Source organism: Mycteria americana, chromosome Z (assembly GCF_035582795.1).
Source record: "Mycteria americana isolate JAX WOST 10 ecotype Jacksonville Zoo and Gardens chromosome Z, USCA_MyAme_1.0, whole genome shotgun sequence".
Lineage (NCBI taxonomy): Eukaryota > Metazoa > Chordata > Aves > Ciconiiformes > Ciconiidae > Mycteria > Mycteria americana.
The window spans coordinates 2,176,238-2,203,065 of record NC_134396.1 but is presented as its reverse complement, the minus strand read 5'-3'; the positions used below and the strand labels follow the sequence as shown (position 1 = coordinate 2,203,065).

General features: G+C 54.0%; 1 protein-coding gene across 2 annotated transcripts in view; it reads left to right on the top strand.

The window, feature by feature from the left end:
* Positions 1–1,323: 1,323 nt before the first annotated feature.
* The window catches only part of NOL6 (nucleolar protein 6), a 28,451-nt gene continuing 2,946 nt past the window's right edge, over positions 1,324–26,828 (top strand). The window contains exons 1-24 of one of the 2 annotated variants that reach the window (XM_075526973.1): positions 1,324–1,369; positions 1,472–1,687; positions 2,681–2,797; positions 3,062–3,241; positions 3,883–4,051; positions 4,845–4,979; positions 5,120–5,283; positions 5,779–5,899; positions 6,215–6,273; positions 6,402–6,503; positions 7,040–7,155; positions 7,562–7,739; positions 8,142–8,264; positions 8,425–8,573; positions 9,345–9,420; positions 11,290–11,430; positions 11,730–11,847; positions 12,068–12,222; positions 12,450–12,613; positions 13,069–13,221; positions 14,377–14,474; positions 15,677–15,801; positions 15,962–16,051; positions 18,619–18,816. In XM_075526973.1, the coding sequence (XP_075383088.1) occupies positions 1,364–1,369; positions 1,472–1,687; positions 2,681–2,797; positions 3,062–3,241; positions 3,883–4,051; positions 4,845–4,979; positions 5,120–5,283; positions 5,779–5,899; positions 6,215–6,273; positions 6,402–6,503; positions 7,040–7,155; positions 7,562–7,739; positions 8,142–8,264; positions 8,425–8,573; positions 9,345–9,420; positions 11,290–11,430; positions 11,730–11,847; positions 12,068–12,222; positions 12,450–12,613; positions 13,069–13,221; positions 14,377–14,474; positions 15,677–15,801; positions 15,962–16,051; positions 18,619–18,816 (3,153 nt within the window). In that variant the 5' untranslated portion in view covers positions 1,324–1,363. The remainder of the gene's footprint in view (positions 1,370–1,471; positions 1,688–2,680; positions 2,798–3,061; positions 3,242–3,882; positions 4,052–4,844; positions 4,980–5,119; positions 5,284–5,778; positions 5,900–6,214; positions 6,274–6,401; positions 6,504–7,039; positions 7,156–7,561; positions 7,740–8,141; positions 8,265–8,424; positions 8,574–9,344; positions 9,421–11,289; positions 11,431–11,729; positions 11,848–12,067; positions 12,223–12,449; positions 12,614–13,068; positions 13,222–14,376; positions 14,475–15,676; positions 15,802–15,961; positions 16,052–18,618; positions 18,817–26,828) is intronic. The other variant, XM_075526974.1, reaches the window with a different exon arrangement.

Here is a 26,828-nt window from a genome sequence, read left to right as displayed (position 1 = left end):
AAATCCAGTCAGATCTGGGGTTTGGAGTTGCTTCTGTAAAGGCATATATATGTAAAGGCATGTATAAAGGGGATATTTCTCCCACTCCGGTGATCTGCACGTAGGCTGCCACTGGCCCAGCCCCACTCCCCGTGCCTGTTCCAGCCTGTGGGAGCTGGCCAAGCCGGGTCAGGCTGCCGCAGCTTTGCCTTGTGCTCTCTGCAGGTCACGTAGGGGATGTCCACCCTGATTAATCATGAAATACCAAAGCCCGGCTCCACGGTGTACAGGCAGCCCCGTGCTCGCCCTACCCAGAATCAACCCGGCTGTGCCGCCTGCAGTCTGGCTGCTTTGATAAATAAAGCTCTTTCCTGGGTGCGGGAAATGGTTCTCTGTCTTCACTGTGTCTCAGAAACGTCAAGTAACTCCAGGTTGTTCAAAAAAGCTCCCATCGGAAGGCACATGCAGCTCTACTGCTGAGCCACCTCAGGCTCAAAACCGGAGAGGGGTGATTTTCCAGACCCAGTTCAGCTTTTTGCCCAGAATCGTGTGTATCGTGCAAACTGCAGCTTATTTTACTACGTGTGTACTTACAGCTGGCAGTTCTCCACTTCGGCATCAGCTGCTCTGAGCTCAGCTGATGCGCTGGTTACCCACCTAACCCCAAACAGCCCCAAATTTTCCCCGTGTCTGAAGTATGAAGTCACATCAGACTGAAAACTGAAGTCTGTATGTTTACTAAAGAGCAATATACTTCACCCCCCCCCCCAATTATTTTAAGGTCCCTTTTGAACACAATGTGAAAAATGTGGCGCTCCTTAAATCAGGATCCCCCGGAAGCTCCGCAGGTAGGCCCTGGCCAGAGGGGTAATGCCAGTCCCGGGCCGGGTTCGTCCCGTGGGGCGAGCTGGCTTGTGGCACCCACGCACTGCCCCGAGAACTGCGTTGTGGGGGGCGGCTCTGGGCTCCATCCCAGCCAAGGGAGGGGGTCGGGAGGGCCCAGCCGAGGGCCTGCGGGGCCTGGGGCAGGCGGGGGCACCTCAGCGGGGCGACCCCGGGGCCGTGCCCCGCGATGGGCCCGAGGGGCAGCGACGCCCGCCACAGCCCTGCGGGCCGGGAGCCGCGCTGCCGTCAAGCACCCTCAACCGCTGCAAAACGCTCAGCTCCCAGCACGACCTGCCGCAAAGCGAGGAACCCCTCACCACTCAAGCGCGCTCGGTTCCGTGGGCGGCTCCGTGGGCGGGGCGGGAAGGCGGGGCGAGCTGGCGCGACCAATAGGAGCCTTGCGCTAGTCCGCGCGGCCAATGGGGAGTGGCGCTCCGCTGCCAGCAGTGTGCGTGGCGCTGCACGTGGTGACAGGGCCCACGCGCGTGCGGCGGCGGCCATGGCGGTGAGGCGGCGGCGGGGGCTCCGGGGGGGATCGGCGCCCCGAGGGCCCCTGCGGCGGGGCCCGCGGGACTCTGGGGCGAGCCGTGCTGTGTTCTCCTCGCAGGGCTCTCCGGAGACGGCGGAGGCGGCGGCGCAGGGCCGGGAGCCCCCCGCCGGGGGCGCGGCGCGGAGCGGGAAGAGGCCCGCCCCGGCCGGGGCCGGAGCCCTGCAGCCGTCGAAGCTGAGCCGGGCCGAGCTCTACAAGCCGCCGACCAGCGAGGAGCTGAGCCAGCTGAAGGAGACGGAGGACCTCTTCCACTCCAGCCTGCTCCGCCTGCAGGTCAGCCGGGAGGCCCGCCGGCCCGCGGAGCCGCCGTTGGCCGCGCCCTGCCCCTCTGGGGGCCGAGCTGGGGGGGGAGGCCGGGGAGCAGCGCGATCCCGGACCCAGAGGTTTCCGAGAACCGCTTGGGGAAGAGACCCCGAGCCGCTGGCAGGTCCTTGAGCCCCCCCCGACCCGGTAAGTCCGGGCAGCGGCCGCTCCTCTGCAGGAGCTGGGCACGGGGCACGAAGGGAAGGCACAGGCTTTACAAGGCACCCAGCGTATGACTGATATTTCCACCGTAATTCTTATTATCATCCCGCGCCAGGCTCTGTGCCTCTTTTACACCATTAAAACTGAACCCTTCCCGCACATAACTGCAGTATGGTGGAAGCGCAACCACTGCATCCCTTGCTGCCGTGATTTATTGCTTATTGGGGTGAGGAGGTAACATCACCAGGTGCACCCGGTTCCTGTCTTTGACCACCTTCTGGGTGGGACAGGAGCGTTGGTTTATGTCCTGGGAGCAAACTGTCTGTGTTAGGGGGAGGTCAGGCTGGTGACTAGATGGCTCCTTGTGGTTGTAACATTGGTGATTTTATGAGGAGTGGCTTTGATCTTCTGAAGATGCTGGTTGTGGTGGCAGGATCTCTAGGGTCTGCAAGGTCATTTCCTGGAGCTGATGCTCTGTCATACAAAAAACGTTTCTGAGAGCAAAGCCTACATGAATCATGCCAGTTTTCTGGTGGCTGGACCTCATACAGAAGCTGGTGGGATGGAGTTGCTTTCTATCCAGCACTTCCCAGGACATGACAGGACCGGCATTATCCTGCTGTCCATGGGCTGACCAGACTCCCAGCTCCCGGCAGGGTTTGTGGAGAGGCTCGGGTGTTGTTCTCCAGCTCACCTGCTGCCCTCTTCATCAGGTCCATGGTTAGTGCTGGAGGACACGGTAAAGCGCAAGAGCAATTCCAGTGTTGCAGCTGCCTTTTGTGGTCCCCTTTCCCCCTACAGGTCGAAGAGCTTCTGAAGGAGGTGACATTGAAGGAGACGAAGAAGAAGAAGATTGATGCATTCCTCCATGAAATTAACAGCCTGCTGAGCGCCATCCCAGAGACCCCAGAAACTGAGGTATGTCCCAGAGGGATGGAGGAGGCGGCAAGACCCCTGTATGGAGCAGACTCTGCTGTTGCTGTACAGGCAGAGGTCCCTGTGGAGCATCTCCCTTAGGGACTGAAAAAATATCACCTTACTTAAAGATGGAGCATCCCCCTCTCCCCTCCAACATAAAGCCCTACGTGCTGGTGCCTGCAGTTGTGTGGAGAGATGGGTCCTGGTCTCTGCACATCTGCTGTTAGTGATGCTTAGAGCGTTTTGCGTCTTGTCTGTTCCCAGCTCATCGACCAGGCCTGGCTCCCCAAGGGCGTGAAGGTCCCGTTCCTGCAGGTGCCGTTCAGCGTGAAGGGGAGGTTCCGCTTCCTGCCCCCGGCTGAGCTGAAGGTGGTGGGCAGCTACCTGCTGGGCACCTGCATTAAGCCAGAGATCAACGTGGACGTGGCGGTGACCATGCCACGGGTGAGTCTGGCTGCGCCTGCTCCTAGGTGCCTGGGGCATGTCTGAGTTCCATCCCCTCCTGTCCCCCACGTCCCCTGCCCCGTCCTCTCCATTCCCGAGTGAGGTTGCTTCATCTGGACGTGCAGTGTGGCGACTCCCTCAAGGAGCTGGGGAGTGCAGTGTCACTGCTCACTCAGAGCTTTCAGCTGCTTTGATTTTAGTTCCTCATGCGGATCTCCCTTCTGTCTGCCTGGGCTGAGCCTCTTCCACATTGCCAGGGAGATAGACGCTGTCCGGCTTTGTACCCCATTGCACTTCTGCCCCAGCTCCCAAGTCTGTGTTACAGCGAGGATGATATTTTCAGGCTGTTACCCCTCTAGAGCTCCCTCCCCTTGCTGCCCAGACTTCCTCTAACAGGGTTTGAGATGAAGTGATGCCCTGTTTGCCTGTGTGGCACTGCTCTGTCTCCTGTGATCCTAGAGCCTGGTGAGCCAGCAGCAAGGTAGTGCTCCTGACCGACTTGGAGCTCCTTGGGGCTGCAGCCGCATGTCTGAGATAGGGCTTCCTGTGGGGCCCGGGGGAGCGGTGGGTGATGTAGTGCCTTGGGCTGAACTGGGCTTGCAGGCAGGTGAGGTGGGATTGCCCTGTCCCTCTCTTCCCAGGAAATCTTCCAGGACAAAGATAACCTGAACCAGCGCTACCACCGGAAGAGAGCTCTGTACCTGGCCCACATCGCCCAGCACTTCTCCAAGGAGAAGCTCTTTGGCAGCGTGAAGTTTGCCTACATGAACAGCAACCATCTCAAGCCCATCCTGCTCCTGAGGCCTCAAGGTAGCACTCGAGCCTTGCTCTGGTGGGGGCTGTGAGTGCATACTGGTGTCAGGTGGAGGGTGGTGATGGTGGTGGCTTCATACCATGTAACAGGCCCTTTGGAGAGGGGTCAGTCTGGAGCTGTCGTCACAATTGGTGGTAAATTTTGGAGCTTCAATGTTCCCAGTTGTCCTCTCTCTCCACACAGAGCCTAGTCCTCAAGGTCTCTTCCCCTCCCAATCCCCCTCTGCAGCTTGGCTGGCCTCCCCAGCTTTGGCCTTGCTGGCTGGCCCACCCTGTAGGTACTTCAGGGAGTAAAGCAGACCCTACAAAAACATGTCTGTGTCTATCATTGTCCTTCCTCCCTGCTCTCCCCACCCCTGCTCCCTGCCATCCTCTTGCCTTCCCCAGGCAGCTGTGCGGAGTCTGGCTCTTCTCTGAGATGACATGGGATGCGTGGGCTGATGGGTGCTGCTTGTTTCTGCAGACCCCAGGCGATAGTGGGTCTGGGTCTGGGACAGGCAGTGGCGTGGCAAGGCCAGGGCAGGCAGGAGAGTGCTGGGGTACCAGATTGGCCAGTGGGGATGAAGATGGAACTTGAACATGAGCAATGTGACCTCAGGGTTATTGTTGGCTCTGGGATGTGGATGTGGTCACTCTGCTCTGAGATGATTTTCACTGCTGCTGAGCTTTGCTGGGAAGGAGCTTTTTCCTTTCCCCAAGCTGGGGGAAGCTTTCCCCCAAGCTTTCTCAAATTATTCTCTGGGTCTCTGATATCTCTTCCTCCTGCACATCTACGCTCTGGTGCTTACAGGCAAGGATGAGAAGATGGTCACCGTCCGACTCCATGCCTGTCCTGCCCCGGGTCTCTTCAAACCCAGCCGCTTCTATCCCAGCAAGAACAATGTCCGGACAGCCTGGTTCTTGGAGCAGAGCACCCCCAAAGAAGGTAGGGCTTGGGGCTGGAGAACACAAGGCTGCTCGGTTCAGCCAGAGACTGCACCCAGTGCCAGGAGGTGGGTTCGCTGCAGCCCTTTTCTGTGAACAGGTTTGTGGCTGGGTCCAATGTGCTGTTGTCTCCCCACACAGGAGTTACTGAGCCCCCGACACCACACTACAACAACTCCATCCTCTGCGACACAGTGATGCTGTCCCACCTGCACTTCTTGTCTAGCGCAGCCACCGACTTCCCAGGCATGAAGGATGGCCTGGCCCTTCTCAAAGTTTGGCTGAACCAGCGGCAGCTCAGCAAGGTATGTCCTGTGCCAGGTGACTGGGCAGGCTCTGCTCGCTTGGCTAACCTGCCTTTGGCCTGCTCTCCCTTCCTAGGGGTGGTAAGGTGGTGGTTTGGTCCTGGTGGGTGGTGTGGTGGGCTTGTAACTCTGATTTGAGCTGTGTTAGGTTGCAAGAGTCTCCATCCTACCCTGTGGGTTGCAATGAGTCTGTGTGTACCGGACAATCGTGCTTCTTTGAGATCCCTGGAATGATGTATTGGGTTTTTGGGTTTGGTTTTTTTTGGGGAGGAATTAATCCTATTTCCCAAAGAACTTTGAGGTGTTGCCTTCCTGCAAGGGGATCCGTATCTCTGCTGCTTGTACAGGGCTTTACCTCAATGTCTTCCTGGTGGGGTTGGGGCTTGGGCCTGCCCTGCTGGTGGTGACAGAGGCCAGAAGCAGTCGTGTGGGGTGGGCTCTGGGGCTTGTGATGCTTCGTTGAGCTCTTGCTGACTCAGCCCTCTCTTTTCACAGGGCTTGGGGTGCTTCAGTGGCTTCTTGGTCTCCATGCTGGTTGCCTACCTGCTGATGAAACGCAAGATAGTCAAGGTGATGAGTGGGTACCAGGTGCTGAGGAGCACCCTGCAGTTCCTGGGTGAGTTTCCAGAGAAAGGCTGGTGTAAGCAGAGTCTCTACGAAGCCTGAACATGGTGGGGAGAAGGGGCAATTGTGGCTTTTCTCCCTCTGATCCTGAGACCCTGTGGGTGAGATGGACAGGTGGGGATGAGGCAGCAGAGCAGGGCTGGATGGAGCAGCTTGCAGAGGGTTGGGTAGTGGTGGAGGCCAGCATAGTATTGTAGCACTGTTTATATTGTCAGACCACAGTGCTATTGGCACATAGCTGTACCACCTTCATCAGGGGGGGAGATGTGGATGATGGTGTGACTTATTCCTTCCTGTCTGCCCACAGCCACCACTGACCTGAGCGTGACGGGGATCAGTCTAGTGAAAGATGTGGATGCCTCCCTGGTAAGCAACCCTCCAGCGCTGCCCAGACAGGGATGTACCTGTTGCAGGGACGTCGCATGGCAATGAGGTGGTGGTGCCCTGGTGTCTGTGCTGTGCTGTGGCACTAAGGACTGTGTTTGCTCTTCCAGCCTGTCCTGGATGACTTCCACCAGGCGTTTGAAGTGGTCTTTGTGGATCCCTCTGGGCTGGTGAACCTCTGCGCTGATATGACTGCCAGCAAATACCACCAGGTACTGGGCAGGTTGTGATGACATCCTGAGGTGCTGTCTTAGGAGCAAGTTGAGGCAGGCAGAGGATGGTTAGACATCTTGGAGGAGGACGTTGGATGTGGGGACGGGGTTCAGTGTTACTTTTTAAGCTTTTAACAACCATCTCCAGCTCTGAAGCTTAGAAGTGAATTTTGACTTGGATGTAGTGCTGCCTTACCTGTCTTGCTTGAATGATGGAGAAAGGTTGTTTTCCTCTTTGTGGGCACCTTTGGGTGAAGCCAAGCAGCTATTTAGCAGAAATAACTGTTTGGAGGCAGAAAAAAGCCCACCTTGAAGGCAGGGACATCAAGGAGGGACTGTCTGGCCAGCAGCAACAGCTGTTGATGACTTGGCTTCATGCTGAGGACAGAGGCTGTGGGGGAGCAGGGTCTGCTGGTGACCATGGAGTTGGGGTGGCTGTGGTTGATGGGGGAGCACTGGTGACCACTGCTTAGAGGGATTTGCTTTCCTTCTCCCCTCCCATTCATGCTCTTGCTCTGTCTTGTCCTATTGCTCAGGTCCAGTTTGAAGCCAAGCGCTCCATGGAAATTTTGGATGATCGGATGGTGGATGGCTTTCAGGTGCTGCTCATGACCGCGAAGCCCATGCTCAGAGCCTTTGACCATGTCTTCCAGTGAGTCTTGCTGTGCTGGTGGGGTAATGCTGAGGAGCCTCTTCAGAGAGGAGTGGGCTGCTTATGGCTTTGGACTGAGGTGCATGCAGACCTGCCTGGTGGGAGGTGGCCCTAGCTCTGAGATAGATACTGGTGCCTCTTGCATTTGGCCATTCCACTTTTACTGTCTAAATAGCCTCCCAGGAGGAGGAGGGCAATGCTTTGCCCTTTGGGGATGATGACTGTCCCAAGGACCACCATCTTCTGTGGTGCATCCTGAGATGCCAAAGTGCAGTGTTTCTTCTTGTAGCCCCCATCCTGGGCCAGGACCCTCAGCTCCCCTCTTTATTCATCCTCCAGCATATCACGCTCTCAGAAAGGATTTGGTGGCAGAGGTGGGTGACCAGCTTCTCTCCTTCTCCTGTAGCCTGAAGCATGTCTCCAAGCTGCAGGGTGCCTGCAAGAAGATGCAGCTGCTGAATGAGCTGATGGATCGGGGTGGGAACTACGTGGCCACGGCCCTTCCCTTCGTTGTCTCACTGCTGGCCCGTGGGCTGGCTGGGAGAGCACTGCTTGTGACTCACTCCTTGCCCCAGATACCTGAGGTAATGCAGCTTGGCAATGACACTGCATCCTTCATAGCACATGGGGTCTCGAGTGTCCCTCATGGCACTGCTGGGCATGAGGAGGGGATCTTTGCTCACTGGGGGAGGAGACAGGCCTGTCCCCTTTGTGGGGAATACAGGACCTGAGGCCCTGCACTGGAGCATGGGGTGCAGCTCAGAGGCTTGGGCTGGGCAGAATTCCTGGCCCAGCAACGGGGCAGGGTGAAGACAACTGGTTTTCTCATCAGGGGAGACCTATTAGATGAGGCTTTCCCTGTCTGTATTGTCTGGGCACCAAAGAGCATGTAGCAGGAGGTTCATCTAGCTAGCCCTATATCCCAACAGCTGCTGCTACAGCAACCTCATTTCTCCTTGTGTTTCATGTTCCCCATTTTCCTGCAGTGGCCAATTGATGCTGAGCCCCCGAAACATAAGGATGTTGGGCCCCTGACGTTTGGGCTTCTGTTTGTCCCTGAGTTTGCTGCCAGCACACTGGAGAAGGGACCGCAGGCTGATTGCCCTGAGGTAAGGGGAGCCCTGCTTGTGCCAAGTGGGGTGGAGCAGAGCTGGTGTCGTGCTGAGGTTGCGAACGGCTGCGATGCTGGCTGGTGGTTGTGGGAATGGTTTGGCTAGCCCCAGTGGTGACGTGTGTCCCTCGCCTGGCTTGGCCAATGTCCCCCTGCAGGCCTTGGACTTCCGGACCTTCTGGGGGGAGAAATCGGAGCTGCGTCGGTTCCAGGATGGCAGCATCTGTGAGGCAGTAGTGTGGGAGGCTGACACTGTCTACCAGAAACGGCTCATTCCTGAGCAGATCATCAGGCACCTGCTGAAGCTGTAAGTCGTACTGAGCAGCAGCCGAGGCTGGGAGATCTGCACCTGTGTGGGGTCACTGCCGCTCTCCTGGCTTGTGCTATGTCCCCGGTAGCCCCATCGTCAGCTTCGCGCTTTGGGGGACGTTGTGGGTCGTTTTGGCTTTGTGAAATCTGGAAGTCATTTTGGTTGTGGTCCTGATGCTGCGAGCTGCTTCCCAAGAGAAGGTGGGGAGGGCAAGCACATGGTGCTGTAGCTTCTGCTGATGGCAATACTAAGGGCAGGGAGGCAGCATGGTCCTGCCCTTACATGCAGATGGGATGTTGGGACACTCATTGTTGGCAGAGCTGGAGGAGAAGCTGTCTGGACCTTGCAGGATGTTTCATGAAATCCTCTGGGATCCTGTAGTGGTTCACAAGGTTGTGTCTCCCTACAGCATTGGAAAGCCTCCTTGTAGCAGTTTAGACTTTCTGCCAAAAATGAGACCCTCTTGCACAGAAAGGGGTTGCCCGGGCCTCTTTATCCCGACTTGACAAGGGGTCTTGTGAGAAAAGGCCGCACATTGGCAGCTTTGGCTTTGAATCCTGTGAAGCTGAACGAGTTGTTGTGCCACTTTGGGAGGATAACTTGGGCGTGGGAGGAACGCACAGAGATTGGTCTCCTCACCATGACCTTCCTGTATGGAGGGATTCCTTGGTCTTGGACTGACCCTTGCCTGTGGGCACAGCATGCAGCATGAGGATGGATGGGTTGATGTATCATAGCTCTGATGCTCTGTTGCCTTCTTCCATGTAGCCACATGGACATTCCTGAATCCTCCATCTGCTATACTGGAGCCCTGCTGGAGTCTGTGATCAGGACTGGGCAAGAGGTACGGTTGTTCCCCCAGCGTGGCTGTGGATTTCTCAGGGAAGGGAGGTATGGGAAGGGCTAAGGGGAGGTCATTTTAGCTTTGTGGCCCTGAGGCAGCTAGGTGGTTCCCAAGAGAAGGAAGCAAGGATAAGGAAAATGCCCGTCTTTGGGCGCTTGGATGGGCAGTGTGGTGTCCTCCTTGGATCTGCTGAGCCTTCCGTGCCAGCCAAGGCATAGCTGCTGAAGTCCTCTTGCTCTGGTAGCACCCACACCCCATTTTGTCCTGCAAGCATCCCACTGGCCTCCTCTTTCTACTTGTGTCCACTATGTCCACATTGTCTGAGTGTGTATTGCTGTCCCACTGTGCTCCTCTGGCTGCACCTTTCAGGTCCCACGTCCTTCAGGACATGGGTCAGACATTCCTGTGCCTTCATCCCATAGGCACACCTGGGAAACCCAGAAGGATCTTTCCTGTCATGCTGCAAAGTGCTAGATCATGCCCACCGAGTCCTCCCTAGTGTTGCAGCTGAATGTGCAGCTGAAATAAAGAAAAAGATGCATCTTGGAGGCTAGGAAATGTCCCCCTCCCTACTTCTGCTCTCCAGCTTGTGAAATTGAAGGCTGGAGATGAGCCATGCGCGCTTTGGCACCACTTTGTTGTTCTTTGGTAAAACGAGCTTTTTATCTGGTTCTTGGATGGAGGAGGAAATTGTTTCCTTTCCCCTTTTTAAGAGCAAAGAGGACCAAATCTGACAGAAATTTTCCTGTGCCAGGACCAGCTGTGGTCTGGACAGAGCTGCATGTCAGATTTGGGATGAGATGCTAGTTTGTACAGCCTGCTGTGTGGTGAGGCAGCAAAATCTGTGTGCACTGTGTCCCTGCAAGCTAGCCTGGGGTGAGCAGGGTGGATAAACCCCATGCTGAGAGGGAATGCACTTTCCCAGAGCCCGAGGGGCATTTAGGAGTCTGGTTGTTGGCAGTCCTTGACAAATGAAGGAGAAACTCGCTCTTGTGCGCAGGGCAGTGGATAGGGGTGTCTGTCTCTGCTCCTCCAGCTGCTTGTTTGCAGGCAGCCTGGGGAGTCTGTGGTGGTCGAGGGACATGGGGGACGAGGGAGGATGGATGGTGCAGCCAGCTCTAGAGACAGGCGGAACGGGGGTTTGTCGTTCGTGGCGTACCCCGCAGAGGGTGCTGCTGCTCTGCCGGAAAGCCCAGGCTTGCCGGATGCATGCGGCTTGACTCAGCCGTGTCTGAGCTGAGTGGTTTGGTGTTGGTGATATCTCCTCCTCCTCGTTCAGGCTCCTCTGCTGTGCTTTGGAGAGGTGGAAGCAGCAAGGGCAGCAGCAATTCTCCTTTCAGTGCTTCTTATCTGCCCTCGCCAGGGCTCCTGCGTTCCTCTGGATATTTTCTGTTCTTGTTTTTGCTGTGCTTCCCAGCTCTGCCTTGGCTAAGGATGCAGTTGGAGCAACTTTCTGTTGACTGCCGCCTCTGTTGGCATCGTGGTAACCGGCAAGGAGGCAGTAGCAGAGCTCTTACCTTGCCAGTGTATGATCGCTTTACCCCCAAATCACTCTTAGATTCTTCTTTCCTAGGGAGAATTCCTCTTGGTGCTGTCTTAGTGCCTTGCACAGGAAATAATTTCATTTGCCACTTGAAACACAGCCTCTGGGATGCCTGTGGCTGCTGGGGAGCCGCAGACGGTCTTGCCCTTGGCTTTCCTCTCTCTCTTACCTCCCCATTTTGCTGAGTGCTTTTGCCAGAAGCTGCTCCCTGGGGTGGCAGTCCTTGCTCCTCATAACTTGGCTGTGATGCCAGCCTGAGAGGGAGGGGAGGTGGGTGTCCATGCAGGTGCAGGAGAGGCAAACGGAGAGGCTCCCTGTGTCTGCAGGCTTCGGGGACAGGTGAGGAGGCCATGGTGAGCGTCGTCTGCTCCTACGATGACCTGAGCCGCAAGCTGTGGAACCTGAAGGGGCTGCCACTGACAGTGACGGCTGTGCAGGGTGTCCATCCAGCCCTCCGGTACACAGACGTGAGTGTCCCGGGGCACAGTCCGTGCATGGGGGTCTGCGAGGAGCTGGGGGGAGGCCCTGGGCTGAGGGAGGGCAGAGAGAATTAGTCACTCTCTGCTTTTGTGGCTCCCTAGAGCCCTCGGGGTGATGCAGTGCCTCTTCTTTGCTGTCCTGTCCCTGGGGCTGGCTGTGCACAAGTTGGCCAAGCCCTCTGTGCCAGGGGGCTTTGTTGCAGTGGGAGGTTTGGGGTGAGGGGGTGTGTGGTGCCCCAGGGTTTCTGCTCCCTGTTCTGAGTCCCCAGGCGGCTGTTCTCTCCCAGGTCTTCCCTCCCATTCCCATGAAGCCGATTTATTCCTTCCATACCCGAATCAGGACCAAGCACTTGCTGCTTCCCTCGGAGGAGAAGCCCTGCCCAGCCTACATAGCCCCTTTGAAGAGTAAGCGGGGAGAGATGTGAACGGGAGATGATTTGGTGGGGGGAAGCAGAGGCACACGGTGCCGCTGGCTCCATTACTGCTGCGTTGGTGTGCTGCAGGCAGGAGCAGAGTCCTGGCTCCTTCTGCACTCCTGCTGTAACCTCTAGTCCCAGCCACCCCCCATCCAACACCTCATTTTTGTGTGGGGCTCACTGGCCTCCTGCTGTCCCTTTGCTCCCAGTTGTCTGCCACATGGAAGGCAGTGGCCAGTGGCCGCAGGACAAAGAAGCCATCAAGCGCATCAAGGCGGCTTTCCACCTTCAGCTGGCTGAGCTCCTCCAGCAGCAGCACCAGCTGGTTTGCAGACCTGCAGTCACCCACACTGATGTGTACAAGGTAGGGGGGTGACAGGGACCTTCTCCAGCCCTGGCTTGTTACCGAGGGGGCAGGCGGGGGGTTGTGGCAGTGGTTCCACTGGACAAAACCAGGATTTGGATGGTAGGCCTATGAAGGAGCATAGTGAGACTGTGCTGATGCCAGGATGTGTCCCTGAGGTGCAGTGTAGCACACCAGCCTGCTTATTTTACCACCAAGCCTGACTTCACCTTCTGCTCCCATCTCAGGACGGCTATGTTTTCCGTCTCCAAGTAGCCTACCACCGGGAGCCCCTGATCTTGAAGGAAGTGGTCACCCCAGAAGGGATGCTGAAGTACCAGGACACAGAGGAGTCTCGGCAGCTGGAGCTGGAGACGTTGCATCTGCCCTATCTAACCAGCTCCCTGCATGGGTAGGTGAGGTGGGGGGTGCGTGGGAGGGCCAGGACATGGGACGTGGCTGGAAGCCAGCGGGGAGGTGGCCTTGGATGTTGGAGGGTGACGGTGGGGAGAGGAGCTCACCATGGGAAATGGCCCTTCTGCCCATCTCGTGAGAGGCTCTGCAGGAGGATGGAGGGATGAATGTGGGTGGGGGTGGCACCAGTTGTCCCTGTTGTCACATCCAGGGTCACTGGTACGGAGAGAGAAGTACCAAAGAGCTGCGTGGTTAGAAGAGGAACATGTGGCAGCATTTCCCTTTCGTTCCCCCAAAGTCTCAACACCCATGGAGAGTGCCCTGTGCTCGTGATGCTGTGCGCACGTTCCTGGCAGAGCATTTGCCACTCTCTTCTCTCCTGCCGAATGCCCAAAGGGCGTTTTGGGTCCTGGGATGTGTGGGTTGAGCAGTGGCTTGTCTCCCTCCTCACAGGCTCCAGCAGCAGCACCCAGTCTTTGGCAGCACTTGCCGGCTGGCTAAGCGCTGGGTCAGCGCCCAGCTCCTGAACGACAACATCTCTGAGGAATGTGTGGACCTCCTCGTGGCATTTCTCTTCCTCCACCCAGCCCCCTTCACGCCGCCCAGGTGAGGAGGAGGAGTCCAGGCTGGCCCGATAGGATTTAGTGCTTTTTTCCTTACCTGGGATGGAGGAGGGATGGGATGCTGCTAGGGCAGGAGATGCTGGGAGGGTGCACCGCAGTGAGCGTGAGGCCCCTGTGCTGCCGAAACGGTGTCCTAAGCGCCGTTGGGAGCGGCTGGCCAGAGGAGATGGAGATGCCGTGTGCTGGAGGGCTGTGGCTTCCCCCACCCACTATGCCGCAGAGTGAGAGGGGAAGGAGGTCAGGATGGGAGCAAGCACCTTCATGGCCTCTGGATGCTGGTGGCACAACCACGGGGTGTCTTGTGCCTTCTTGAGTACTGGTGGGGCCCCTTGTCCTGTGGGGGTTGGCCAGGAGAAGCAGCTGTGAGGGCTGCGTTGTGGCTACCAGCACGCTGGGGCTCCTGGGTTCCCTGGGAGGGACATTATGGTGTCCCAGGACTCCTGAGGGGAGAGTGAGAGGTCGGCCGCTGAAAGCTGAATTGGAGTAGCCTGTTGGTAAATAACCCTGCGGGGCCAATTGCTTGCTGGCCCCAGCAGATGGATGGGATGCGGCCCAGAGGGAGTGAAATGAAGTTAAAGGGAGTGTTTTTGCTGTTTGGAGCCAAAAGGTTACTCTGCCCTGCATTTGGGGTCCGGTTTCCTTCCCAAAGTATCACGGAGTAACAGCCTGATGCCTAAAATGCTTTCCTGTCTCGTAAAATACCTTGCTAGCAGGAGCCCCATCATCCCAGCTGCCTGGCTTCACACACGTGTTGTGTCACAGGGAAAGAGGCACGGTGGGAGCTTGGCTGGGGTTGTTCGGAGCTGCACTGGAGATGGGAGCAACCCACTCTCCGCCCTCCTCCTGCTCCAACCGTGGGACTCTGGGTTGGGGGATTGGTGGGAGATGGGGTGACTGTGGGCAATGTTTCACTTTTTGCTGGTTTCTTTTACTTGGGGAGGGAGAAACAAGGGGGAAAGGCTTTTCCCTGGGATTCAGAGAAGGGGAAGAGCCTCATGCTTGTTCTGGACTTCCTTCTCCCACCACGGACATTCCTTCTTGGGCTGCATGTGGGCTGGGCATCACTAAGTCACCCCTGAGCCCCTCTTGCTGCCAAGGGAGTAAATGCTGGTGTTGAACTGTTTTGTCTTCCTTGTAGCTCTCCCCAGGTGGGGTTCCTGCGCTTCCTCGACCTGCTGGCAACCTTTGACTGGAAAAACAACCCTCTGATTGTCAACCTGAATGCTGGCCTCACAGGTGAGCAGGCAGCATGCAGGAGAGCTCTGGCATGATGGTCTTGAGCCCTCCTTGGTCAGCACTTGGCTCCAGGGGTCTTGGATACATGGGGTTTCATGGCTTCTGCTGGGGGAAAGGAGATTTTCCCCTCCTTTACTCCTGTCCTGCCTTGCTTTTGAAGCCCTCTGCTCCTTCATAGCGGTGTTTTTGCTTGAGGCTTTGCCCTGGCTCTTGGGGGCCAAACCTTCAGTTGTGCTGGGAGAGCAGTCAGGCTCTTGAAGAGGAAGCTTCAAAGCCTCCTACACTGTGTCTGCTTTGAGAGTGCTGCTGCACCACTCAGATCACGGGGATGATCTACTAGTCCCTGATTTCCAAACCTGCAAGGGAAAAGTGCTGCAGTCCTCCAGGTTTTGTTACCTCTTGAGCGTTACGAATTTCCTGGTAAAGGTCTTTGGTTTCTGAAGGAGCATGTTGACACATCCAAGTGGACCTGCGGCCCTGCCCTCTTCCTTGTGTTTTGCCTGTTGGTCGTCTTTCAGATACATGCTGTCTTTCCCCAGGAGCCAGAAGAGACCATGGGATTGTCTTGGCTTTGGGTGGTGGTAGGGTGGGGGAGATAGCTATACTCAGCTTTTAAAGCTGATTTGTAAGAAAAGGTAAAGCTGCTTCATAGTGGTTTGTGCAGTGCTGGAGGGAGCAGCTGTTTCTGTGAGTTTTAGCCACTCCCTCAACTTCTTTTTTGAAAGAGAGAACTGGGTTTTCGAAACTGATATTTTTCTACCCTCCAGCTTTTTTTAATGAACTAAATGGGAAGTGTTTTTTGGCCAAAGAGCTATTTTTTTCCTCACTTGAGGAGGCAGGGGGGAAATACAGAAAACTCTTTGAGTACAAACTCTGTTGTTAGCTTATAATGTGAGTTCCCAGCCCATGTCAGTCCCAGCACCTGCCATTTCTTGAGCCATGTCTGGGCCTGTCTGGGTGGGTTTAGAGCAAAGGTCTGTCTAGCCCTGCATCCTGTCTCCAGAACTTCCCGCAGGTGGATGGTGAGGGAAGCATGACAGCAGAGTGAGCCCATGGTGATGGAGGACATGGACTGCGGGATCAGAGGGTGGGAGAGGATACAGCCTGTTGTTACGCCCTTTTCTGGGCTGCGATGTATGGGCAAGAAGGCTGGAGGGCTGTGGATGGGGCAGAGCATCTCACCATCTGCCTGCCCTCTCCAGACACTGACTGCACAGAGATCAAGAACAAGTTTGTGGCTGCTCGCTCTCGCCTCTCTGTCATGTTCATCGCCACCCCCAAAGACCGGTGGAGCTCCATGTGGACCCAAGAGCAACCCTCAGCGCAGGTGAGCTGGGCCCTCTGTCCTTGCCCCATGGTGGCTGCTGGCTTGGGGCAGTTCCCTGCTCCCAGTGCTGGAGCCAGCTCCAATGGTGCTGTGGGTGAGCAGGGTCCCTTCTACATCCAGGACTGCTGAGTTTCACCCTCTGGCTTTCTTCCCTCCACAGATCCTGCAGCGCCTTGTTGTGCTGGCCTCAGAGTCTCTCCGTGCCCTGGAGGAGCAGCTCATGGATCCACTCAACAGCCAGGATGTGAAGGTAGCCCCTTGGGGTGCCAGCACAAGGGTTTTCAGGCTCTGACAAAGCATACTGGTCTTCAGTGATGATCGCTGGGATGTGTTAGTAGGATTCAGGTTATGGCCATGCGTGGTTGCCCCAGGATGAAGAGCAGCAAGGATAGGAGCTGGGAGGCTGGTGCCCCATTGTGCTCCCCCACTCTGGGGGACCCAGCTCTGGATAGCAACTTGGGGTGAAATATCATTGACTGGGGAAAATTTATTTTGTATTCTCTGGTTTTCTTGGGGCATGAGCAAACCTGCAATGTTCTCATGCTGTATCAGTTACCTGTCTGTGGCTGGAGCAAATGGTGCCTCTGGGAGACTCTGTCTTGGTGTAACTGTGCCAATCGGCTTGTGTGCTCAAGTCTAACCAAGCCCAGAGTGGCAGAGGTTTTGGTAGGATGCTAACAGGCACTTTAGGAAGATGTTATTTTGGCTTGAGCAGAGGAGCAAGGCCATATCTAGTTTAACCTTCTTCATTTTCTCTTTTAAGTTAAAACATCCATTACTCAAATGGACCTGGGAGATGCAGACAGTTACTTGCCCTTTGAAGGGAGATACCTGTGTATTGGAGGGGAGCTTGTTGGCGTACTAAGTGGTGACTTAGGCAATTAAGGCTGAGAGGACTCAAAGTCAAACAGTGGTTAGATATAACAGATTCATATTAGGAAAAAACCCATATAGGGTGGGTTTTTTTTCCGGCCTAGGCAATATAAAAAGGATTTACCGACATTGCTTTCAGTTCTGCTGCATTTTGCTCTGCAAGTGTTACAGGGGTGAGATCTGCTTGAGGCAGGAGCAGTGTGTGTTACTGGGCTGTGAAGGGGTGAGAGCACTGTACAGGTGAGGTGTGCCTGGTGTGCTGCAGTTGCAGTGCAGACCCAAGACGTAAACCCAAGAGGTGCAGTGTGAGGTGGGGGTGGTCAGCTTCTGAAACAAGCTGTTGCCTGTCCATAGCGTGCTCCCAACCCCTCTACTTAGCCTCCTTGGTCCTCCTCTTGGCCATTGCAGTGGGATCCTTTCTCGTCCCCAGAGTGTCCCTCTGGTCCGTACCAGCATCCTCCCAGGCCTGTGACGTTCCTTAGGGATAAACATGGGATGCTGTTTCCAGGGCTGCTCATCTGTTTGTAAGCAAAGTGTGGGTGGGGATGGGAGGAGAGAAAAGCCTCTACAGCGCAACTTGGGAGTTGCCTCCTCTTCCCATGTATCTAAGAGGGTGCTCCAAGTTTTTTTTTGTCTGCTTTTGAGTTGCCTGGGGACATGCCCACTCTCATCCAGATGCAGACATGGGTTTGTGAGGTCTTTTTCTTTGCTCCCGGGGGGGTACAATAAGCCATGGACTTGGTCAGCTGGGTGGGAAAGGGGATCTCTGTGGACCAGAGCTGGGGCTCAGTGCTGGTCACTGATGTTCTTCATGTGTGTTCTCCCCAGCCAGGCTATAAACCAGCTCTGAGCAGTGGGTTTTCTGCCAGCACCAAGTTGAGCAGTGTCCCACACCTCTGTTCATGTCCCTGCATCATTTATTCCACAAAAACATACACATAGTTTTAAGCTGGTTTTTTTTCCATTTTAATACAGCTGTATCCACTGTGCCAGATCCTGCCTGTCCAAATAGTTGTCTGGGATTGCTCCCCTCCAGTTACGGGGCTTGCTCTCACCCTCTGTCTGCTTGATGGGAGATGCTGCTGCCTTCTGGGGCAACTTCTGTTGGACAGACAGGACCGTCCTGTTATTACACAGCTCCTCGTGTTCCCTGGGTGTCGTTCAGCTCCTATTAGGTTCTTAACTCCCCTCTTCATTCTGAGACTTTGCCACATGCAGCATGGTTGCCTGTCTCGGCTCACCATCTGTCCCTCTTGACTGCCCACCCACTGTCGTGCGCTCAGGTGGGCTTCCTGGGGTCTCTGGTCAGGGCTGGAGACGACCGTGTTGGCCCTGTGGAAAACTCTTCTCCAGGTACCGTCCCCAAGTCCTGGGGACAGCAGTTAGTTTTTTTTCTGTTGATCTGGGAAACCAATAGGGTAAAGAGTGTAGTCCTTCTGGCTAGATGTCTGATGTGGGTAGGGAGCATCTCCTTTCTCTAAGGGTGGGGCTTGCTGTACAGTTGGTCTGTGGCAATCGAGTGTGTCCTTCCTGGTGCACTTTGGTGGTCCAGAGAACATTTAGTCTATCAACCAGGAGATGGCCACGGGGCAACCACTTTGCTCTTGACAGAGTCCTTGTTACAGCACTTGCATGGGGTATAGGGGAGTGAGGGTCACATCCTTCTGATGTGAGCAGAGCCCATGCTGGATCAGTGATTTGTCTCAGCCCAGAGGGAATGCGGTGGCTGGTATGGGCTGGAGCTCCCCATGGCTCCACCATAGCTGTGTTTTTCCTGTGGATGTTTTGGAAAACTTCTGACATAAATCTCAAACATTTTGGCTTTGGTTTACTGCTTTCTAAGGAGATGGGAGTAAAATGCAAGCAAGGACTTGGGAAACCTCTCTCATCTCTCCTGCTCACCTGTGTCCTATATTGAGTAGCACTGGTCTTTTCTCCCTGCAGATGGTCTTCCGTCCTCCTTTGGACTTCTACGATGTCCTAATCCACCTGAATCCAAACCAGATTCCTCGGCATCTGGAGAGCGTGGACCGGCCACTAAAGTCATTTTCCCGTGGCGTGGTGAAGAACAGCACTGCAGTGAAGATCCTCTTTCCTGTGGTGGATTATGACCCTGTACAGTGCTACCTTCAGGAGCTGAGAGTAAGCATGGCCCTTTGGGGAGGCACAGGGGCTACCTGCCTAAGGGGGAGCTGCTTTCTGGCATTCAGGTCATTAGTTGCCTCCTACTGCAGGACCTAGTTGGTGACATCTTTATGTATTTTGCATGTGATGGTCACTCTTTGTGGGCGTCTGAAATCGCTTCTTCAGCAGAAGACCTGGTGAATGCATCACCCATTCTATGGAAATGGGAGCGCTACTAATGTGAGAATGACCTCAGATACAAAGCACCTGGAGCTTTTGCTGAAGAATATGATATTTCAGTGCAAAAGTATCTTTAAGCCATTTGTCCATAGTCTGTTAATTGACTTTTCATGGCTTCTTGCACCACCTGGGGTGCAGGATGGACAGTAGCTACCCATGTTTTTGGGGGAATCCATGGCATGGTACCAGTAGGGCTCCTGCTGTTAGGCCAATGATTGCATGAGCCATAGAGGCTGAATATTGGTCACAGGACGGTTTCTCTGGGGCTGGTTACATGCGTGATGGCAGAGGAAGTTGGTAATGTGGGTATATAGAGAACATCAGTATCCAAAGTTAACCCAGTGCTTTGCCACCGTGTAACCATGCCAGAGTCTCAGCAAGCTGGGGAGATACACAAGATGCTGGGTGGCAGTGGTGATCCACACTGGATCTGGACAGCCAGTACTCTGCAGATGTGCAGCGTCTGCCTCTTTGGCCCTTCCCAGCTTTGCGTGCAGTAGCTGAGTAAATGGTAGTGTGCAGGGAGGTGGGATTGTGATGCCCTTTTTTCAAAACCTGGCTCGACTTTCAAGTGCCATCATCCCTTACCCACAGAATTACTGTGAGCAATGTCAGAACTGCCATAGGAATCGTAGGCTGGCTTTGGCAGGAATGGTTCTGTGGAGGCCTCTGGCCCCGTTCCCCACTCAGGGCAGAGCCAGCTTTGACATTAGAACAGGCTGTGCAGAGCCCAGTCATGTTGCATGCTGACTGTGTCCAGGGATGGAGATTTCCCACCTCCCTGTCCCAATGTTTGGCCACCATTGTGAAAATTTATTCCCTAATATCTGACTGTGATTTCCCTTGTTGCAGCGTGTTGGCTGCTCAGGTCCCTGCGGCAGCTGGGCTGTGCTGGTGGCAGCTTGCTGGAAGGCAGAGCTGATGCTGGGGGGGCTCCAGCTTTAGCTGTGCTCTGGCAGCTCCTGGCCGGCCCTTCCGGCCCTCCCAGCCCTCCTGGGCAGCGTGGCAGGTCAGAGGGCTTTCCTCTTGCCCTTCTCCCGACTCACGCACCTGGAAGGTTTTGTCCACTTTCCTGTATGCTTCTCTTGCCTGAAGATTTGGTATTAGCTTCTCTCCAAGCTTGCGTTGGGGAAGGAGGTGTTCATGCAAGAGAAAAATAGTTTTTGGGTAGTGTCTTTTCTCTTCCTGGGGTGACTCCTGCAGGCTCTGCAGGGTTTAGCATTTGCTGGTCCCCAAGTTGGCTGATCCTGTACAGCCACTGAGTGTTTCTGTGCTGCTGCTGCCAGGCTTGGCGGTGGTGGCAGCTGCAAGGAGGGACAGCAGAAAGGGCCAGATCTTGCCTCCAGGTGCATAGAAGGAATTGCTAAAGTGCCTGAATTAAAACTCCAGTTCAGGCTGGAAGATGCTGGGCCCTTTAGGTTCAACCTCCCCTTTCACCTTAACCCAGGTAGCTTAGGAGGTGGCCAAAGAAAACTTGGAAGAGTTTCTTTGAAGGTTTCCTCAACCCTAGGCACAGCCCTGTTACCTCCCATGCTGCCTGCCAGCTGCATTTCATTCTGATCTCTGCCCAGTCTATGGGAATCTGCTGTGGCTTCAGTAGAGCTGCCAGGTGTAGCAAGGTGCGAGCTCAGTCCGTCTGTCACCACAGCAGGTTGGGACAGTCTAGGGGCAGCGGGGCAAGGAAGTGAGAGACAGGGATGCATGCAGGATCTTTTTAAATTGAGGAAGACCTCAAAATTGTCCCACAATTTCCCTGCAAGTAGTGCTGCTTGTTTAGCTGGAAAGTCACGGAGGAGAAGAGAGGGGAGAAGAGGTGCTCAGTGCTCTCCTACCTTGGAGAAGGAAGGTGGTTTTGAAGCCGGAGGTCCTGCAGGACACATTGAAGAGATTATTTGGGGGGTTTCTTGAGGTCCAGGATATGCAAGAAGGAGGGGGAGAAGCACCCTGCACAAGACTTTTAAAAGGGAGCAGGAAGCACAGTGATCAGGAACCATTCACTATTTCACTCATCCCTGGCATCTGGATCTGAGGAGGACTATCAAGACTGGCCCCTCTCTTCTGTTCCCTGTATGATGAGGATTTGACCTGCCACCATGAAACCTCAACCAAGAGACATAGATCTGGGTAGGAAATGGAGTTTCTTAAGCCTGAAATTCCTCTCCATGCCATGCTGGAAGGGGGGGGTAGAGTTGAACGGAGCCTTTCAGCAGCTGCCAAGGCCCTGGTGGTGCCTGCATGCATGGGGCCGGAGCCTCTGCATCTCCGGAGGGATCGGGGCTAAGTGACTCTCACGGAGACGTGGCAGGAGGCTGACTTCATGCTTGAAGAGGAGCCGGAGGCTGTTGGACGAGCAGATGGGGAGAGCAGGCCCCCAGGGGAGGCTGTTAACAGGCTTGCAGCAAATCACACTGTCTATCGAGGCACTCGATCAGGAAACTCATCAGGGTGTGTTGCAGTTTATGGGACACTTTTGTGCTTCTAGTCAACTCGGTGTCAGCAAATGGTTTCAGAAGTGAAAGATGCAGAAGAGACTTCCCTGGAAAGCAGCTTTCATTTTAATTATTTAAGCAATTATGACTTAATTGATCCAGTCAATTATGACATCCAAGCTGAACTTTTACTGTCTCTTTTCTCTAATACAGGTAATAATAGACTCGGAATAGGGTTTGGTGGGGTTACAAATTGCAGCTGGTCCTAAATCCAATATACTAACATCCCAATGAAGAAACATGGATATGAGCAAAGGTCACATTGCCTCGCTGGAAGCAGCGTTGTGCTCGCTTGGTGTCTCTCATTCTCTGGCCTGAGGATGCTTGGGAGGAGCAGCACAGGAACCTGTCACAGGTTTCTCCAAAGAGTGAACTATGGGGTAGAAAGCCTGAAATCTGCCTCAGCAGCCCTGACTGGGGAGTTTTTCCTCCTCTTGAAGGCTCTGAGATAGGTATGGCTGTGTTCCCTTGCAGCTGTCGTATTGGAGGTATCTTGCAGTACCAGTTCACTTGGCTCTTGTAGCTTCCCAGTCAGTAGCAGGCAGACCTGAAGGGGTTGATGAATATCTCTTTTTGGGCAAACAGGTGTTTCTTCTGGAAAAATCAAAGAGGTGATGCTGCATGTGCTCTCCAGTAACTCAGCCATGTCCACCTGTGTTGGAGGGCCTCAAAAGCCGACTTCACTGCAGGGTCACCAGCAAGCAGGTGATGCATACTGTTGGTCAAAACTACCCCATCAGAAATCATCCAGCTTCATGTCTCAGTGTACCAGTGTTGTTGCTTGAAGGCAAGACCTTTGCCTTGGCTTTGTGCTTTGACCTGGCTTTGGTTGGTAGCCTCTCCAGCGCCTTTGCATTTCTCCTTCCCTGGTGTTTGCTTCTCAAAGCAGTGTTCAGCTCATCCTCATCCTGAAGGCTGGGAGTCCCCGGGGTGATCCAAATGCAGCAAGAAGTTGGTGCCAGAAAGCACTGTGGTGACAGCAGTGAATCCTTACGAAAGATTTTGGATGAGAACGCACTTGGACATGGAACTGGCTGGCTTTGATTCAGAGTAATTTGCTATCCCTTAATAGCACAAACCACAGAACTGAGCAACAGGGTTGTAGCCAAGGCTGACAGTGCAGCCGTGGTGGGTTTATAGAAACAAAGGGAGGTTATAGAAACATCTGCCACTCAGCGATGCTGTGGGATTTTGTTCTCTTCTATGGGCAGAAAAGAAACATCTGCCCTTTTCTGAGCTTGCCACGTGAAAAAGGGATTTAAATGCCCGGGCATATTGATTGAGTTGAGAGGGGCAGGGAGTATCATCTTCCCCAGTGTCCTTGGCCCAGTAACCAGGAGACCCATTTTTCTCCTGTCCAACCTGTTTGCCCCTGAGAAGTTCCTGTTCTTCTCAAATCAAAGAGGTTAGCAAGGCAGGAATGCTCTGGAGCCAAAGGATTGCTGCATGCCTTCCCCAAGGAGTCTAATCAAAGGAGAAAATGAAAGGAGGGGAGGTGTTGAGTCCTGACTGCTTTAATTTTTTGTGTCTGATTGAGTTGCTGTGGTGCCTGGGAGACTGGGTAAAGATGAAAGGCTGGTCGTGGGATTCAGATGGCAAGTTCTTCAATTCCAGGACAGATTTGATAGAAAAGGCCTGTTCTGGGAGTCTGTCCAGATGAGAAGGCTTTGCAGACAGATGTTTTTGAGGGAAAGCAGGTGCCAGATGTCCTGCAGAGAGGGCTTCCCTGGAGCTTCAGCCCATCACCAGCCTCACCAGCACCTATGGTCTCGAGCACCTCAGCGAGCAAACCCTGGGTCCAGTCCCGGTGGGGATTCTCCAGCAAGGCTAAATTAAGTTTTAAGTGTCTCAAATGAGGCTCCCGTGTGATCTCTGTCATGACTGCTGGTCTGTGTTGAGCTGCAGAACCCTCAGCCATTTGCTGGGGACATGGTGTGGGAAGGCTCAGTCAGTGCAGCCCTTACTCCAGGGTGGTTTGGCTGTCCTTGAGCTCAGGGGACGATCTTTTCTGCCCACATCCAGGGAGTCCTGTGGATATATTTGCCATGCCCATCTGCATGCATTCAGGAGCTCGCAAAGCCCAAAGACTCTGATCACATTCTCAGGGTCCAGAGCTGTTCTCTCATGGTGGGGAGAATTGGATGAAGCTGCCTGTGCCATGTGCATCTGCATGTCTATAATGGCTGTTAAAATACCCAACATTTCTTACGGGGTCTTTGGTCTCAGTGGGTCACTGGATGCGAAGCGCTCTTTCACTGAGATTTAGCTTTCTCTGGCTGCACATGTCTATTGGAGAGCTCATGGCAGAGGAGCTGCCCATCTTGTACATGGGAGATCTTTCCTGTGCAGATGAGCAGGAAAATGTTTCCTGCTTTACTGTAAACATCCTTCCCTATAAAGCAATGTTTTGCATTTCTTGCACCTTCAGACAAGACCCATCTGGAAGACTTACAGCCTTTCCCTTTCTTCCTCCCACGGTGTAGGTACATGTAGCTTGCTACTGCACGTTAGGAAGGAATTAATGATAGTAAAAGTTCTTGGTCTCTTACAATATGTAAGCTGTGGTTACAAGAGGTAGGTGGAACTGGTGAAATCTTTTCAGGTCAGACTGTTCCCGTCCTGTTTTGACTGACAGGCCTGGCTTCTCCTATTGAGACTTCCAGAAACTGAACTGAAACAAACTGAAAAAGCTCTGTGGACTCTCGTAGCATGGAGGAAGCCTTCCTGTCTGGAGCTGTGCCCTCAGAGGAGCAGAGGTGGCAGGAAATTCCCCGCTCATGCAGCTTAACAGCAGCTACATGACCCTTAGCATAGTGCCCAGGGTTGGGGTGGATGCACACGTGTGTGCATGTGCACACAGGCATACATGGCCGTATCGAGGCATCAACCCCTCATGCTCCTTGGGTGAGCTCAGAGGGTACCTGTGGCTACGTTTCTCCTGTGTCAGTAATGCCTTCCTAGAGGTCTACCCTGGATTCATCCCATAGGAAGCGACTGAAGACTTTCATCTTGAGTGGTTTGGTGGATTGGTGGACAAGGCATGTTTGCTAATGCAGCCAGGAGAACATGAGTGGCTTTTTTCCTTGCCATACTTCTTTGCCACTGCCCCAAACCCCCAGGACGAGGATGTGCTTGTGGCTCTGATGAGGCACTTGGAGGTGGAAAAGTTTGGATAATTTAAAATACCTTTTGCCAGGTGAATCCCAAACCTAACACTCAGCTTTATTTTCTCTTTTAAAATCCCTCTGACACAGAAGTAACTGCAGCCTGGTTTTCTCAACAGTGCTCCTTGCTCTGTTTGGGCATGGTGGTAGTCTCTGCCTGTATCACATAACCTGTGAACATCAGGGCAGGTCATGGTAGAATGACAAGGACCATAAAGTGTTAACCACAAATGTAGTCATTTGTTGGAAGTAAGTAGCTTTAATACTGGTAGATTCCTTGCTGAGAGCACTTAAAATGTTCTAAGCACTGAGCAAACGTTGACTGATGCATTTGCCACTTGAACTGCTGTTGCACCAGGAAGAGCTGCTAGGCACATTTTAGGTGCAGAGACCTCCCCAAATGGCTCCTCTTTTTCCAGCAGCTGTGATGCAATGAGCCCTATCTCTGGGTATAGGTAGAAGCAGTGAAAAAATGGGTGGATAAATGGTTAGGCCAAAAAACCTCATGCCTAAACAACAACAATGTAGTTGCTTAACTAGCAATGAGCACTTATCTCATTGCAAAATCCACGCTTCAGCTTGAGATGCTTAATCCAGTAGTCCCATTTTAGATCAGGGTATTGTTTTACTCTCCACCTTTCTCCATCCTTTCATTTGAACAACCCAAATGGCTCCTTACAGACCTTGAGCTAATCTTCTTCCAGCTGCCAGGTACGCCTTCCCTGGACTATTAGGCTCCTCTGAATCACAGCCCCAAGCTTGCAGGTCCCCTGTGCCTCTGCGAGATGGGAACCAGCTGTAGGTTTTGCTGATGGCAGGGATCCTCCTGAGCAGGGAGAACTTTCCCTGGGCCTTAAAAGCTGAATTGCAACCAAAGATAACAGCAGCTTGAGAAGGGAGTAGGGGTTCAGATGTGCTCCCTGCCTTTTCTCCCTTTTCTCTTAAACTTTCCATTGAGGAAGGTGTTTGCAGGCTCAGGCAAGCCCAGTGGCACTGGGCATGGAGCATGGGATGTGGAAAGGGAGGTGAACTCTGTTTACTTTTACTCCCCAAGCCTCTGTACAAACAGAAGTGTGATGACTAATACACCAGACCCTTCTAATGTTGCAGTTTCCCAAGAGCTGAATGTGCATCTCTGCAGCTCGGTGGAGCTGGCCCAAGCGCTGTTGTGTGGACAGCGCTGGGAGCAGCGTAAGTGCAGATGCTTGCCCTCTGCTGTGATTTTTGAACTGGATGCTGTCCTTTTAACATCTGCTTTCTGCTCTCTGCTGTCTGGATAAAAGGTCCTGGGTATCAGTGGTTTTATTGGGAAATGAAATGAGCCTGGGAGGGCTCCTTTCCTGCAAATACCCCTGATTCCTGTCCAGCGAGACATGCTTGTGAAAAATAGCTTGCTCGTAGGGAGTATCATGTGTCACTTGAGACCTCGCCCTGTAGAGTAGCGGGGCTTTTTCAGGTTCTCACATGCTCTGCTCCCCTCTGGTTCGGAAAGCTTCATGTTGGCAGACAGCATGCCCTGAGCTTTCTTGCCCTTCGTTGAGCTTTCCCTCCCTCCTGCTGTTTGCCTTTCGGCAAAAGGAGGAGTATTCGCTGTTGACTGGGCTCTGAGTGCAACCCGTCACTCTCAGCTGAGAAATGCCAGGGCAGGTTGCCTCTTTCTCAATGTATTTTTAGACAGTGGTTTTTCTAGCCAGTTTGGCAAGATAATGCCTTGACCAGCCTTGCCCCTGTGAAGATCCTGTGAAGTGGGATGAGCTGGCAGGTCTCAGGATCTTCCCAGCTTGATGGCCTAATAGTGTTGCCCTCTGTTTGTGATACTTCAAGTCTGAACTCATAAATCTGGCTCTGAAGGCTGCAGAAAACACCACCGCTCCCTGCTTATTGGGTCTTTACTCTTAAAATGCCACCCCACCCTTTGGGATCACTAGTAATACCAACCCAATCCATGTTTTTTTCCTCCTACCTTTTCATCCTGGTATGTCTATACAAGACCCTTTCCAAGCTTGCCTTTGATGTTGATTTTTTTTCATGCACATCCTCATGAAAACCTCATGATACAATGATGCCAGCAGGGACCTCTCTTTGTAAGAGCATAGCTGAGCTGGGGGAACTCAGCTGCAACTCATAAGTTGCAGCT